The 14,041-nt window shown below is 39.9% G+C and overlaps 1 protein-coding gene across 3 annotated transcripts in view; it reads right to left on the bottom strand.

Moving 5' to 3' along the window:
• LOC139687952 (uncharacterized) overlaps positions 1-12,969 on the bottom strand; it is a 31,769-nt gene extending 18,800 nt beyond the window's left edge. For all 3 annotated transcript variants that reach the window (XM_071585321.1, XM_071585322.1, XM_071585320.1), the window contains exons 1-4: positions 12,814-12,969; positions 10,709-10,837; positions 4,816-4,914; positions 3,439-3,712 (exon numbers count right to left, since the gene is read on the bottom strand). In XM_071585321.1, the coding sequence (XP_071441422.1) occupies positions 3,439-3,712; positions 4,816-4,914; positions 10,709-10,837; positions 12,814-12,964 (653 nt within the window). In that variant the 5' untranslated portion in view covers positions 12,965-12,969. The remainder of the gene's footprint in view (positions 1-3,438; positions 3,713-4,815; positions 4,915-10,708; positions 10,838-12,813) is intronic.
• Between the last annotated feature and the right edge of the window lie 1,072 nt (positions 12,970-14,041).

Here is a 14,041-nt window from a genome sequence, read left to right as displayed (position 1 = left end):
TGATAGGTGTAGATCGAGGATTTTGAAATGAAGAAGGGTTTATTATAGTGTAGGAAATGAGGGTGTGTTTTGTTAGAAAAGGGAAAGGAATGAATTTTTTGTGCCGTTGTAATCTATCCAAAAATCATATTAAAAATACAATACCAATAATAATAATAATAATTCTAAATAAAATAATAATAATAAATATGTTTACAAGTATGCATACATAAGTAATGCAGAGCATACTTCAAAACGCTTCGGAAAAAACAATGGTATTTTCCATTGTCTATGAACATGCTTTTTCCAAGTTTTTGCCCTGCACTATATAAGAAAAGTTTCCACGTCAATGCATGATTTACGAGTAGTAAAAGGAGAGTTGAACGAGAACGATCGGCTCATTTTATTGAGCAAAATTTGTGTTTGACCGTATATTCACCGGTTATGGACTGTTATTACTCCGGAGAAATTGGTGCCGGATAAATTTACCCCATGGGTATGAGTTCCGCCGTCTTGCCAAATAGGTCTCAGGTTCTAATCTCACCTTGTGCACGGTCATTGTGCCATAATGGTAAGTTTATTTTGCGTTTACGGTGCGAAATGCACTCATAAATCGGTGCGCCTCAGCACCAAGTGCCGATCGGTTAGGGCAAGCTAGAACGGATTGGCGCAGAGAGAAGAGTGGCAAAGCTAAGATAAGGATGAAGAGGATGGGTGAAATAGGCGAGAGAATATGCTTCCAAGTGCCCTTGCTTCGTGGGCTTCTGTCCAAGGGCAACTACTTCAAGCGCCCACTTAAGCCAAAGGTTCCCACTTAAAGTGTAAACTAAGTGATCGAGTACTTTGCCCTGAGGGAGCAAGGTCGATCGCGACCGTTCCCATCTCCCTCTACCAATCGGATCTTCCCATATACCCTTTAGGATACTCACGATACGATTAAAGGGAGATGATGAATTTTATAATTTTAGCAACTTCAAAAAGGCGGTGTCATTAGTTCCGTATTTTCAACGATTGTTCTATTTATCATCAGTATTCATTCTCAATGCATCTAAATTATACCATTGTGTTACATGAACTTTCTCAGAAGTCACAACCTTCAGAGTTAGCTGCAATATGCGTATGCTACCGAGGTGCTTAACTTCGTATAGCCATCATGCTGGTTCCTTCTGCAAAATATTTCATGAACATTCTTTAACTATAAGATTAACAGTTTTCTCATTCATAGGCAAGTAAGTTCAATTGAATATTCAATAAGCTAGAAAGGAGATTTTCATCAATAAGTGTTTCAATCGTAATGATCGTAACGATGACGGGTATTAGGTTGATAACTTGACTAAAAATCAGATGAAAAGTTGCAAATACGACTCAATATATCCATTTATCTGTAGATTAAAGATATGGTATTGATATATACCTCTAAAACTCTTCATTTTATGAATCACATAGGCAAGAAATTACTGGTAAGACTGCCAAAATTTAGTCATATCGGTAAATATTTTCCGTCCAGCTGATTTATTTACTGTCAATTACAATTTTGTATTATACTCAGTCAGTAATTTTCCATTTTTTTCCAAATTCCATTTTTTGATAAATATCTTCGCTAAATCACAGACAAATTGCCTGTTTGTCTTCGTCGATTGAGCTTATTCCTCCATGATTTATCATCAATGTGCCATAGTGACTACTCGTTTTGTCGTTATTGGGAAAGTTAAGTCAATACACACAAGGTCCTCGTATGATTTTTTCCTGGCGCCTTATAGCACATAAAATCTCTCTCCTTAGAGAATTTCATATGCGACTAACAGGTGATATCATACAAGTTGTCTGGAAATTCCTTTTATGGTTGCAAGGATTTGAATGAAATTCATCGTGAAAACGGTAATCCTTTTTTAAAAAGAATGAAAAAGAATAGTATCTGTCTCTTTTTTTTAATATCACGGGACGTAAATTGCTTCTGAGGGAGCATACCATCAGCGAGCAGAGTCAAACTTCTTCAGATTCCTAAAAGTTTGCTGAATGTTCCGAAGGGGGGTAACTTATTGCGTTCGAAACTGCGGCCCGTGAGCAAACAAAAAATTAAGACTTCGAGGCAAGATTTCCGTTCCACTCTGTGAAAATTTCCTGTTGTTTAACTTGTCGGCCGTGAGCGAGGTACTCGTACATGAAAGTACCTTGAAGACACCATTTTAAACGGAATAAAAACCAAGCGAATTTCGATTATCCCGTTAGAACAGGTATTATTTTGCAAAATTGTCAAGAAAGAGAGCTAATGGAGGTGAGTAATTAGGATATTTCAGGGGTTCCTCCATTGACGCTTCCTTAGTGTGACGGATGGAGTATGGATTTGAATCCGACCAAATGACATGCCGCCTCTTACGTACGGTACCTTAACCGCGTTTACAATTTATTGAATTTTTTATAAGGCTACTGTATTACTTAGCATTACCACTGAACATCATCTCTTGGTACAGAACCAGCATTTTGATTGAAAAATGTACCACAATTATACCTCTTTAATTTCATTTGCGGTGCGGTCATAGTTTTCTAAATACTTCAGAAGAAAGTTATATGGATGAATAGTGTGCATAATTTATCGATGAAAACTCCATTTTTTCATTACTTATTACTGCTACTGCATTTCGATGCTGAAAGTCATGGTTTATAAATATTTTAAATTAATTCAGCGGCCAAAATTGGCATTCTATTAAGAAAAATATCCATGACTTTTCTATTGAACGTTTCAATTGAATCTGGATTAAAAACTGGTGCATTTGAAAGGCTCAGCTCACAGTAATTTAACCCAGCACATCAGTAGTTCTTAAATCTAAGGGACGGTCTTTAAGCCACATTTAATGTAATGGTAAGTTATTCTCAGATGTAGAGATGATAACATTGTAAATTCCATTAGTTATACGCCATTGGACTGAAACATTACAGGGAAAGATAATGCGCCGTAAAAAATTCCTGAAGGCTACTTCCCTTTCATGTTGTCTCCAAAAGGGTTTGGCCGATGTTGCGCTGAATCTTTGTTCCAGTTATGGCGTTAAATGCTTCAAAAAAGGCTCCGGTCATGCACCATATCAAGCACTCGTTAGCACACCAACGTCAAGCCCTTAATAATGCGGAATTATATGTGCACTTCAGTGCAATAATTTCAGAGTGTAAAAATCATTCGCCTTGACCGAGATCCGAACCCGCCTCGATAGCTTAACTGGCTTTGGTCAGTTAAACTATCGAGGCGTTCTCTTAAACTCTGAAAGCACTCGATCGGACATTGAGGGATACGGTTTCGAATCTTGGTCAAGGCGATGATTTTTACACTCTGAAATTCTTGCATTGAAATGCATATTAGAGGATGACTCCGTTAAAAGTTACTGTTGCGGCATCTCTCGCAGTTTATTTGGAATTTATATGCGAGCTGTTTACGGCGGCACGCTCTCTTCCGGTTGGTTCTCCTACCTGGGTGTCGACGCCGTACTCGGGAGAAGCGCTTGTCCGGATATGCAGAGCGCGTCGTCCGTCGCCGTCTCCATGAAGGTCCGCAGGAGCCTGGGGGATCCGGCGGCGATGGCAGCCTCCGTCCAGTTGAAGGCCCTCAGGATGGCCATGGAGGCGTTGGCAAGGATCGAGGAGGGAGGACCCCCGGCCACCGTGGTCACCAGGGGGGAGAGGGGTCCCAGGGCGTCCGTCAGCGGGCGCATGAAACCCGATATCCTGCGCGTCGTCACCACCCCTGTTAAGCGTAATGAAGGAGGGAGGTCAAGAGGTGGACCTCCACAATAATAACCTCGAAATTTTTTTATAAGTATTATTGCTCAAGTTCAGCTTGTACGCCATACAGAGAACTACAATTCTGAAGATTTTTCGTAGCACCCAGCGGTGTTTATCTCCACGACTTAATAGTTTCCAGGTCCTATGTTTTTCTGAATAATTTCTAATCAACGTTAAATATCTATGAATTTAAGATCGACTTAGATTGGAAACTTAAAGAAAGGGAACTATTTCATCGAGTTTAACTACTGAGAATGGCATTTAATGCTTCAAGTACGCTTAAAGAAAATTCGAGAAAGGAAATACCTTCTCCTTGGTCACTTAATTAGCAAATCTAGATTATTGTTTAGTGTTTTGCCAACTGTTTTGAAAGTGTTTTACTAGAGTGCTTCAGTGATTCTGTTTTCCGTTAAAAACTGATTTTTGAAGAAGTGAAGTTCCTGATTGCGAACGGAAATTTGGCACATGTTAGCCAGTGGTTTCCAAGCAAGTTAAAATGGAGGTACATAGGGGTGGCTCAACATTATATGGACCGAATTAAAAAGCAAAATATAGACCTTTTTTTAATGACTCAACTACTTGTCAGTTTTCAAGATCGACTGCTGGCTTCTGACTCAGTGAAATTATATTATATTTTAATATAACACCAACTAAATAAACATAATTTAATTCTTCGTATTCCCTCAACTTTCAAAATTCTTTATTCCTTTAATTTATACTCCTGAATTTCCAAAATGGATGTTTGAGAGGTTTATTAACATTTTTTCCGCTAAGCGAGGCCTCGATCAGAAAATTTTGAGACCTTCTACCGCCCTCTCATAAGACTCAGCGCAGATTTTTATTGGTGGCTCCGTTGAGGAACATGCCAATTAGGTTATGAAGTGGCCGAGTGGTAGCCGCGACTCACATTGAGATGAGATCACGTACAAAAATTGAGTTGATTTCGTACGTTGTCTTGGCTGATTCAAATCCTCCAAATTCAATAATGAGGGTGAAAAAAAAACTAACTTCATGCCTTCGTCACCCCTCTTGTACAGATCCTGCTGTAGGAGATAAATTACTCACCCAATGGATAAGATTCGTCGCACTCCTGCTCCACGAGGGCGGTGACCAGTGCTCTACGGGCCGTTTCCGGCGAGGAGCATGCGTCGTATAGTGTGAGACCTGAATTCAATAATAAAAAAAGATTGCATGAGTACTGACGATGGGGAAACGTTTCGGTGGACGAGAGGAAGAAGCAGTAAACTGGGCAAGATAAATTCTATAGCTCTCGGATTTATCAACAATAAGTGATAATAAAAATTCATCGGCTCCGTGGAATGGTTCAGACATTGTGTTAGCGGAATGAGGGTAACAATAATTCACCTTGACCGGGATTCGAACACTCTTTAAAATCCGGGCAAGTAATTTTAGCTAGTTAACCAGCCGGAAATTCAAAATATAAGGGGATGCCTCCGTAGTTTATCTGACTAAAGTACTCGGTTGAGTATCGCGGGATCCGTGCTTGAAACTTATTCAAGGCGAACTAGTTCCACGCTGCGTAATGCTCGCATCAGATCATATAGAAGTCCAGCAAACTAAAACAAATGAATGTGAGAATGGAGATGAAAGGATCAGCAATAAACTGCAGTGGTGAAGTTTATCCTAGGCTTAAACGTTCACGGTATTCAAACAAAGATGGAGATTTGCAATAGAAAAGGGGAATTTGAATATGAAAGCCTGAAATCAATTGAGATTGTTTCATTTTTATGGGCAAATCATTGATAATACTAAAAACTGCTATAATTCCATTTCAGGTTTAAACATTTGGCATTCTTACTTTGGAAATATCGGGGCACATCATAAAGTAGACATGAAGCGTTTACCCTAATGGTTCATGGTCCCATTTATGCAAAATTATGAAATGTTTGGCGAAAACTGAGGGAACTTTTTAAAGTCCATTTTATCAGAGACTATATTCACCTTTGGATAAATGTTTAACCAGGTCAGACGATCGCGATTAATGAATTTTCACGAAGAATCAATGCCTACTTAAATATAGTGGTTGTAGCAACTTGTTAAGATGACCAGCTGCAGACGGCGTTTGCGCATTGTAGGAAATTTGGATAAGTTTGTGGTATACAAGATTTTTTGGGAGTGGAAGAAAAGTGGAGAAAAACCATGCGGAACACCATATTTCATTGTTTTCGATGGATATAGTCCTACAAAAATCCGATTTTGAGTATGGCTAAAATTCAGCAATTTTCTGATGAACTTATTCAGAGTTCCTTCACTTATTCAGAGCCTTCAGAGTTTTTTTCACGATTACTTTATTCTCAATTTGACTGTGCCGAATGAGTTTGACAGTGGAACCACTCAAAAAAATTATGATCGTGATCATTGTAATTTGATGAGTGTTCACCAGACTAGTAAGGGCTGTTGTCTAGTCGGTTGTGACACTAAACCTGTAAAATGGAGCCCTAACGTTTTATTTTCCTCATTTTTTTAGTTGAAAAATGTAGTAATGTGTGATGGGATTAAAATAAAAGCACTCCAAATGATATTACCAATCCTTAAGTAAGTTTTGGCTAAATAAATAGAAGACTACATATCATACTGCATATTTCTCGCTTCCTCACATAGTAGTTTATAGATTGAAAAAGAATAACCACGTGGTGTGGAGTTACAGCTTTTTTAGTTATTTAGTGAGGGGCACTTTTCTCAAGAGAAAAGAGGCATCCTCCAGATTTAATAGTGACGCAAGCATGCAAAATAAGCGTCTAATCAATCACACTGTAGGTTCTTATTAGATGCATAATAGTTGTAAATGAGTACAGGGTCTTTGACGGAAATACTTTTGTGAAAGTTGTCACTCGCGGAAGAAAAGTGGCAGTCGCTTTTAAACATTTGGAATGGTATTTTTGAGAGGCATGAAAGGAACAAAGTGCACACCGGCATAATACCTTTACCATCGAAACCCCGGATATGGGTAGATTGAAGCAACCCTTTGAAAAGTTTCAATGAAGGCAGGATAAAGTGTGAGAGATGAAAGGCAGAGGCATATCAATGATCCAAATGTGCGAAAGACCTTACTTTCGCAATTGGGACGTGTTTGCGCTTTTCTGATAAAAGGAATGCCGCCAAAGTAGTCAGCAAACTGTCAACTTCATCACCCAAAAAGGGTTTCAATGATTAAAGGAGCGCGATACGTCTTTTCGTTTCGACCCGTTTCTCCGACATTTCAGAAATCCATAGCTAGAGCATTCATTGAACAGTGATATGATGCTCAGTATATGCTCAGTGCTCACGTAGTGTTAGAAATAGAAGGGAAGGAAAAGGTTTCAACATTGTTTCTGCGTATCGCATAAATAAAATGTCATCAAGGGAATGGATCGACTAATTTACCACCGACAGGTCCCCGAACTATTGTGGTTGGGACTCTTCAAATTCTTCAAGGTTCAACGCACATGGGTTTCATAAAATGGAGATATTAGTAAAAATGAGAATTAAAATTAAAAATTACTTTTTTGTAAATTAGTTCAAGCAGAATGGCACCTCAAGGTCCATAGATCCATACAGAAGGCGCAAGTTTTATTGAATAGTTTGTGAAATCCAAAATCGATATTTTGCAGCTGAATAGAAAATTGTAAGAAACTTCGTATACAGGGTGCGGCCCTTGAATCCGGATAAGCACGCGTTTCCTCACCGGGTCAGTAAAACCTTCCCAAGACTTCTTCAAAGCATTACACTTAGCCACAATATTATAAAAAGTTGATCTGGGGTACCAGAAGAATCGAACTTTTTCGAAATATAACGCCCAGCGCGAACACTTTCGATAATAGCGGCTCTTCGATTGTACTCCGCACTTGTACGTAACATATCGGCCATTTTGAAGTATGACTGTTTACTAGATGCTGATAGCTTTCAAGAACGCCAATCGCGATCTCCAGTGGAACTACGATATAGCGGGAAATTCTCATTGAAATTTGAATGGATTTAAGCCCCGAACCCTGTACGTTAAAATACACTGAATTCGTGATTTGAGGACTTCAGGCCAATTAAGATACTGTTGGATAAACTTAGCTGATTAAAAACGAAATAGGAATAATTGAAAGATTTTTTCCTGAAAGAATATCCACAAAAATGTCTCCAGATAAGATAATAGATCCTCAACTTTGTCGATCAAACATTTACTTCAAATGTTTAGATTCGAGGACGTCTTAAGTACTTCTTACCTTGGAGAGATTCATATGATAAATACTCTTGAAATGGAAAATACTCCTTCGTACTCCATTCTGTAAGTCATCTCTAATACGTGTGTACCTAATCTTTTGAAGGTTTATTTGGCTTCCTTTTCTAAATTTCCGGCGTTTAACACTTCACCAGCGTATCAGAGATGTTGTACTACATCATGATTATTATGCATTTCAACTTAATGTTCTGAAGTCATCATCACTTCAATGCAAACATTTATATAGGGAAATCAGAGTGACGTGGTAAAGTAAGAGTTATTGTTGAATGGTTAATTTTGAACAATGAATAGGAACAGCTAATAACCATATAATATTCATAGTACGTATTGTATACGCATGTATAACATTGAACATGGCCAAAGTGTGCTATTCCATTGTAAGTATTCTCACTGTAAGTATCGCGTCTGACATTTTAATATTGATTCCACAATTTCCGCTTTCCCTGGAATAGAACTAGATATTCTATGATCTTAATATAGAGCATAGCTATGTACGGCGCGGAAACTTGGTCATTGAAGCAGGAGGATAGACGTAGACTGGAGGCTTTTGAAATGTGGGTGTGGAGAAGAATGGAGAAGGTGAAATGGACAGAGAAGAAAACAAATGAGGAAGTACTTGGTATGGTGGGCGAAGAGAGGGCTTTGTTGGGAGAAATCCTGTGGAGGCAGGAAAAGTGGATGAAGGGGTTATTGACCGCCAGTGGGATGTTAAAGACTGTGATAGAGGGGAGAATGTTGGGCAAACCGGGAAAGGGAAGGAACATGATAGGGATGTTGGACGGGATGACGGGAGGAAGAAAGTACTCGGAGATGAAGAGGGACCTGATGTAGAGTTGGATGCTTGATGTTGTGTTTTGCTAGGAGTCACAAAATATTTATTTATGAGCTGTGTCCAGCCAAAACCCTACCTTAACCGATAGATTACCTTATAATAATAGTTCTATGATCAATTGCTATTGATAAGACCATAGCATGAGATTTGAAATTTATAAAATTATCATTAATTCAACTGGTTGTTTGGTTATTATTTTTTATTAAAGATAAATGATATAACACACGACTTGCCTTGCCGTTTTTAGGCGGCTTTGTTTATCAGAGGTCGCCTAGTTGGGCTTATGCTCTGTGTCTCAGTATATAATTCCTTTTTCTTTCTGGAGCACCACCAGCATCGTTGTTTTTGCCCTTTTTATATTTATTTAATTATTTTCCGTATTATTATTGGAGTGTGACATTATTAGGTCTCTTATATTTATCATAGGGGCCTATTTTATTTATTTTTGTGTATGTCATAGCCCTATTTGGGTTTTCTTTTAACTTATCATAGTATGTTTTACACCTTGTTAGTAAGAGATCTGAGAGTTTTTCTATGCCTGTTTTTTGGTATACATTCTCATTTTCTTCCCAGGGGGGTAGCCCAAAAGCCAGCCTCAGGGTCTTCCTTTCTGTGCTATTTAATTTGTCCATTAGGGATCTACTGAGTAGTCCCATCCACGCAGGGGCTGCGTAGGTCAATGTTGGTCTTATTATTGCCGAGTATATTAGAATTTTTATTTCCTTAGGGGTGGCGTTTTGTCGGATAATCGGTGCCAATTGCGACCTTATTGCGGCCGCTTTATCTCGTATCTGTTTGATATGTATTTTAAAGGTCAGTCTGTCATCTAAGTCCACTCCTAAATATTTGATGCTTTGACTCCATTCAATCGGTTGTTGTCCAATCCTGATACATTCACAAGATGCTTTACGTGATCCTGGGTGGATGAAAAGTATTGCTTTGGTTTTTTGGGTATTTATCTGCAATTTCCATTTTTTATACCACGATATTATCTCGTCCAATGCATCTTGTGCTCTTTCTTTTACTGAGGTCATGTTTTTCCCTTTTACCAGGATTGCGGCATCGTCAGCATAGAGGGCAGTTATACTTCGCCAGTCATTTCTGTGCTTTGGAAAGTCGGCTGTATAAATGTTGAATAGAAGAGGGCCTAGTATGGATCCTTGTGGGACACCAGCTTTGGCAGTTTTATTGTCGCTTTTTTCTTCGCCCCATTTGACTTTAAAAGTTCTTCCGTCTAGGTAAGACTTTGTCCAATTTATCATCCATTTGGGGAATTTCCAAAACTCCATCTTTTGAATTAGGCCCCCATGCCAGACCTTGTCGAAGGCCTTAGATAGGTCAAGGAAAATACCGATGGTTTTTTCTTTTTTGTTGTAAGCGTCACTTATGAAGTCTGTGACTCTGTGAATCTGTTGTTCGGTTGAATATCCCTGGCGGAATCCGAACTGTTCTTGTGGTATGACTTCCTTTAGCTCCGCGTATCTCTTGATGTGCGGTGCTACAACCCTTTCAAAGAGCTTACCCAGGCTCGAGAGGAGGGATATTGGTCTCAAGTTTTCCTCTTTTAGCGTTTTCCCCCCCTTTTTAGGGATACATTTGATCAAGGCCTCCTTCCAATCTTTCGGGTAATATCCGAGCGCGATTGACGCGTTAAAGATCCTTACCAGATACTGGCCGGCCGCTTCCGGAAGTCTTTTTATTATTTCGTTAGTGATGTTGTCCTCTCCCGGGGTTGCAAACGCAAATATGTAGTTTGGTTCTTTTGCATAGTCTGGTAGTCGTAGTCAGAGCTGCGACATTGATACTCCACGTCGCCAAAGAGTCCTTTGAAGATTCAAAAGTCGGTTTAATCCCATGTCACGACCGCAGCAAAACCCTCACGCCTCATATCTCACCTAGTTTGACTCCTGTCACGAAGGCGATGTCGTTAAGCGCATTGACCGCCCACGCCGCTCCCGCCATCTGTTGCAAGCCCGAGGAGAGCGGTTCCGTGCAGTTTGGTCCCGAATGGCCGTCAAACAATCCTGAGAAGATGAGGAAAGGTTTGAGTCAGAAATTAATACCAGCAATATATCGATGCATTTCCTCTCGGTCATAACCGAGAATGATTGAAGAGAAAAAAAGGATCTTTAATGCTAATCTTCATCTCCCCTCTCATAAAAGGAAATGTCATGGAAAATGCTATTTTAATCATTGAGAATCTCCAATATTACATTTTTATTTTTCTTTGCTGTTGTTTGCAAAAGACTAAAGATTAAGTTTTTGAATACTGAAGTAGAAACCAATGAGCATTATAATAATTGAAATATTGGACAATAAATAATGGTCTTAAGAGAATAAAATAACTTAAGTATAGATAGGTACTATTTTCCTCCAAATGTCACCTGACGAGGTGATTTGATTGATATATTTGATCGATACAGGAATAACATGTTTCAGTAGTAAAAGGGATTTTAGGTGTAATCTACGCAAACAATTTCACCATTGTGATATTTATGGTAAATTTGTTCCAAAAGAAAGTCGTCAAACAAAGAAGTAGCACTCTAAGGCACACAGTTAAATATTTTAGCCCCACTAATTGTCGATATTGATCTAAATGCGCTCAAATGTCATCATATTTGTTTCTACGATTCTTTAAAACATATTTAGGTTGTATTGTCTAACTCTGACGTACTAACAATTCAGATCCCCCGTTTGCCATTTGGAAACGTCGGTAGTAATTACTCTCTCCATGGGTAAATACGAATATTGGAAAAATTATGTTTTCATGAAAAAATTGGTCTCCGCGATTTCAAGGCAAATTTATGTTCTGTGGTGACAATTTTAACGAATCTGAATTTCTATGCATTTTATACGCATGCATATATGTGTGGGCACAGTAAGTCGAAAGCTATTTACCCGAGCAGCACGAAATTTCACATAAAAATATTTAATCGGAGTAGGTACCTGATTAAAATGTGACCAAAATCTACTCATAAGGTACGATAGATTTGGAATTTTTAACGCGTGCCAGTGGCAACGCATAAAAATAAACGTAAAAAGACGGGAGATTGGAAACAATGTCTTCATTAAAAAGGATTCGCAATTCTCTGACGCATTATTCTACTTTCGCCGTTTGTATGTGACAATATTTTGTTATTATCATTGTAAATAAAACAGTTTCTGGCGTCACTTGGTGGCAATTCTTCATATTAAACTTAAAATTACACCACTTATAAAAGTTTTTTATGTGGAATAGCCAAGTGGTGTAATTTTAAGTTCAATTATTATGGTATTTTAGCATTATCCGGATATATAATTAAAATGGCTTCTTCAGTTTTCCATTCATCGCATTATCAAATTTACATTAAAAAGAATCATTGGAAAGAACGTTTATGGTTTCGTTTTTTTTCCCTTTTGAATGCTGTCACCACAGATAATCTCATCTATCATGCATTATCATCTTCAGCTCATTTTCTTTAATAGGGGGATGTCGAATCCATTCCATACCACGTTAAAAGAGATTTCTAAAACATTTGTAATAAAATATAAGATCTAATGAAACTATTGCTTGATTTCTCCTCGAAGGGGTACGAAGAAATAATTTTAATGGACCCAGGTAATGCAATATGTCAGCGTCAATCAGGTTTGCTGCCCTTATATTTGGTAATAGATGGGTGAACTGGCTTGAATATGGTTACGTGCTGAACGCAAACGATTTGTTTTCCAAATCCCCACCACCACAGAAACCCTTACACCACCGTCATTCAAAGCCACCCGGCAGGCTCACCATCATATAGTTTCGCCTCCCACGCCTCCTCGACACGTTCCTCGGTCTCCGTGGCCAGGGGAGGTCGCGCAGATCAAAGCACGCGGCGGCCGACCTCGATAAGCGAGTATCGAACCACATTCGGGCCCGCTCGGCCGGCGGCTTGGCATGGAAATTGAGGTGCGTGCGGGTAACTACGCCGCCGTGCGTGCCTTGCACCGGGAAAGGGGGGAGAAGGGGGGTGGAACTTACCCGTGATGACGGCATCCCCGGGGAGCGATAGGAGAGTCCTCGGGGCGTCGCAGAGGTGGAATCCGTTGGTGGGCGTCGCGGCGGCGGCCAATGCAGCGGCGAGGAGGACGAGGCGGGACGGCGTCCCCATCCCCCCAGCGGCCGCCGTCATCCTGTCGCCCCCGGCAGACGACGACCACCGCCTCCTCCGCCTCCCGCCGCCGACTCCTCCTCCGCCCCCGCGGCCACCGCGCCCTTACCCCCTTCAAAGAGCAGAGGCAAAGGGAGAAGGTGGTCGAGTTATGATTTGTTTCCACTTTCCCGGATGTAGTAGGCAGTCAGTTGTGGGCGAGCCTTTGCTCCCACCTGGTAATAGTTCCGAGGGAGGAGAAGAGAGGGCACAGTTATTATTCGACCCAGTCCAAACACCTTTAAGCGGACCATGCTACTGGGATCGGGTTTTTGCATGAGACCTGGGTCGAGTTTAACCTTTTTTGTTCACATTCAATACATATTTGCCGGGTACTTAAATTCGTTAGCTCGGTAATCAACTTTTTTTTCAATTTTTTTATCCTGTTTGTTTTTTTAGTTTAAGTTTTTCAGAAAATAATAACAGAGGATAAAGCTATTAATAACGAATATGTAAAATTCTAGTTTTCGTAGAGTACTGCACATCAGGGGAATGAAATGTCGAAATTCCAATAGTTTGCCCCCACAACTTGATATGAGTCGTTGAACGAATTCGGCTCATCATTATTATCTTTGAGCATAGAGGCTCGGAATCCTAGAGGTTAGAACGTTTGGGTTCTAACTAGATGCTCCTGAGTTCAAGTCGAGGCGATGCCCTTGGACGCTCCAGGTAACCCAACATTCTATGAATATTTCGGTGTGGGTATCAGAAATTTCCAAGGCATCGTAGATGGGAGTAAGAGAGGCAGCGGCATGCTGTGTTTACTTCAAATGCAACAAGACGTTACAATACAGGTATGCCTTGTTCTGCCCGTAAGAAATCAATAAGATCTTTGAGTCAAAGACTTTTTAATTTTTTGCAGGAAGCATTTATTCAATGCGCAAGTCCGGTGTTTTAGGTTCGCCAGGTTCTAACCAACCGACTGGGATCCATCTGAAGTTTGGATTTTGATAGGCGAGGGTGATTTCAACTCTTACAAAGCCCTAAGTCATATGAAATTCACACATTCATGGTAGTGGTGCCAATTACCCTGCCCATTCCAATCGCATGTGTCCCAGG

Source organism: Hetaerina americana, unplaced genomic scaffold, assembly GCF_022747635.1.
Source record: "Hetaerina americana unplaced genomic scaffold, ioHetAmer1.1.p SCAF_2, whole genome shotgun sequence".
Classification (NCBI taxonomy): Eukaryota; Metazoa; Arthropoda; class Insecta; order Odonata; family Calopterygidae; genus Hetaerina; species Hetaerina americana.
Note: the sequence above shows the minus strand (reverse complement) of the source record. Positions and strands in the feature narration are given on the sequence as shown.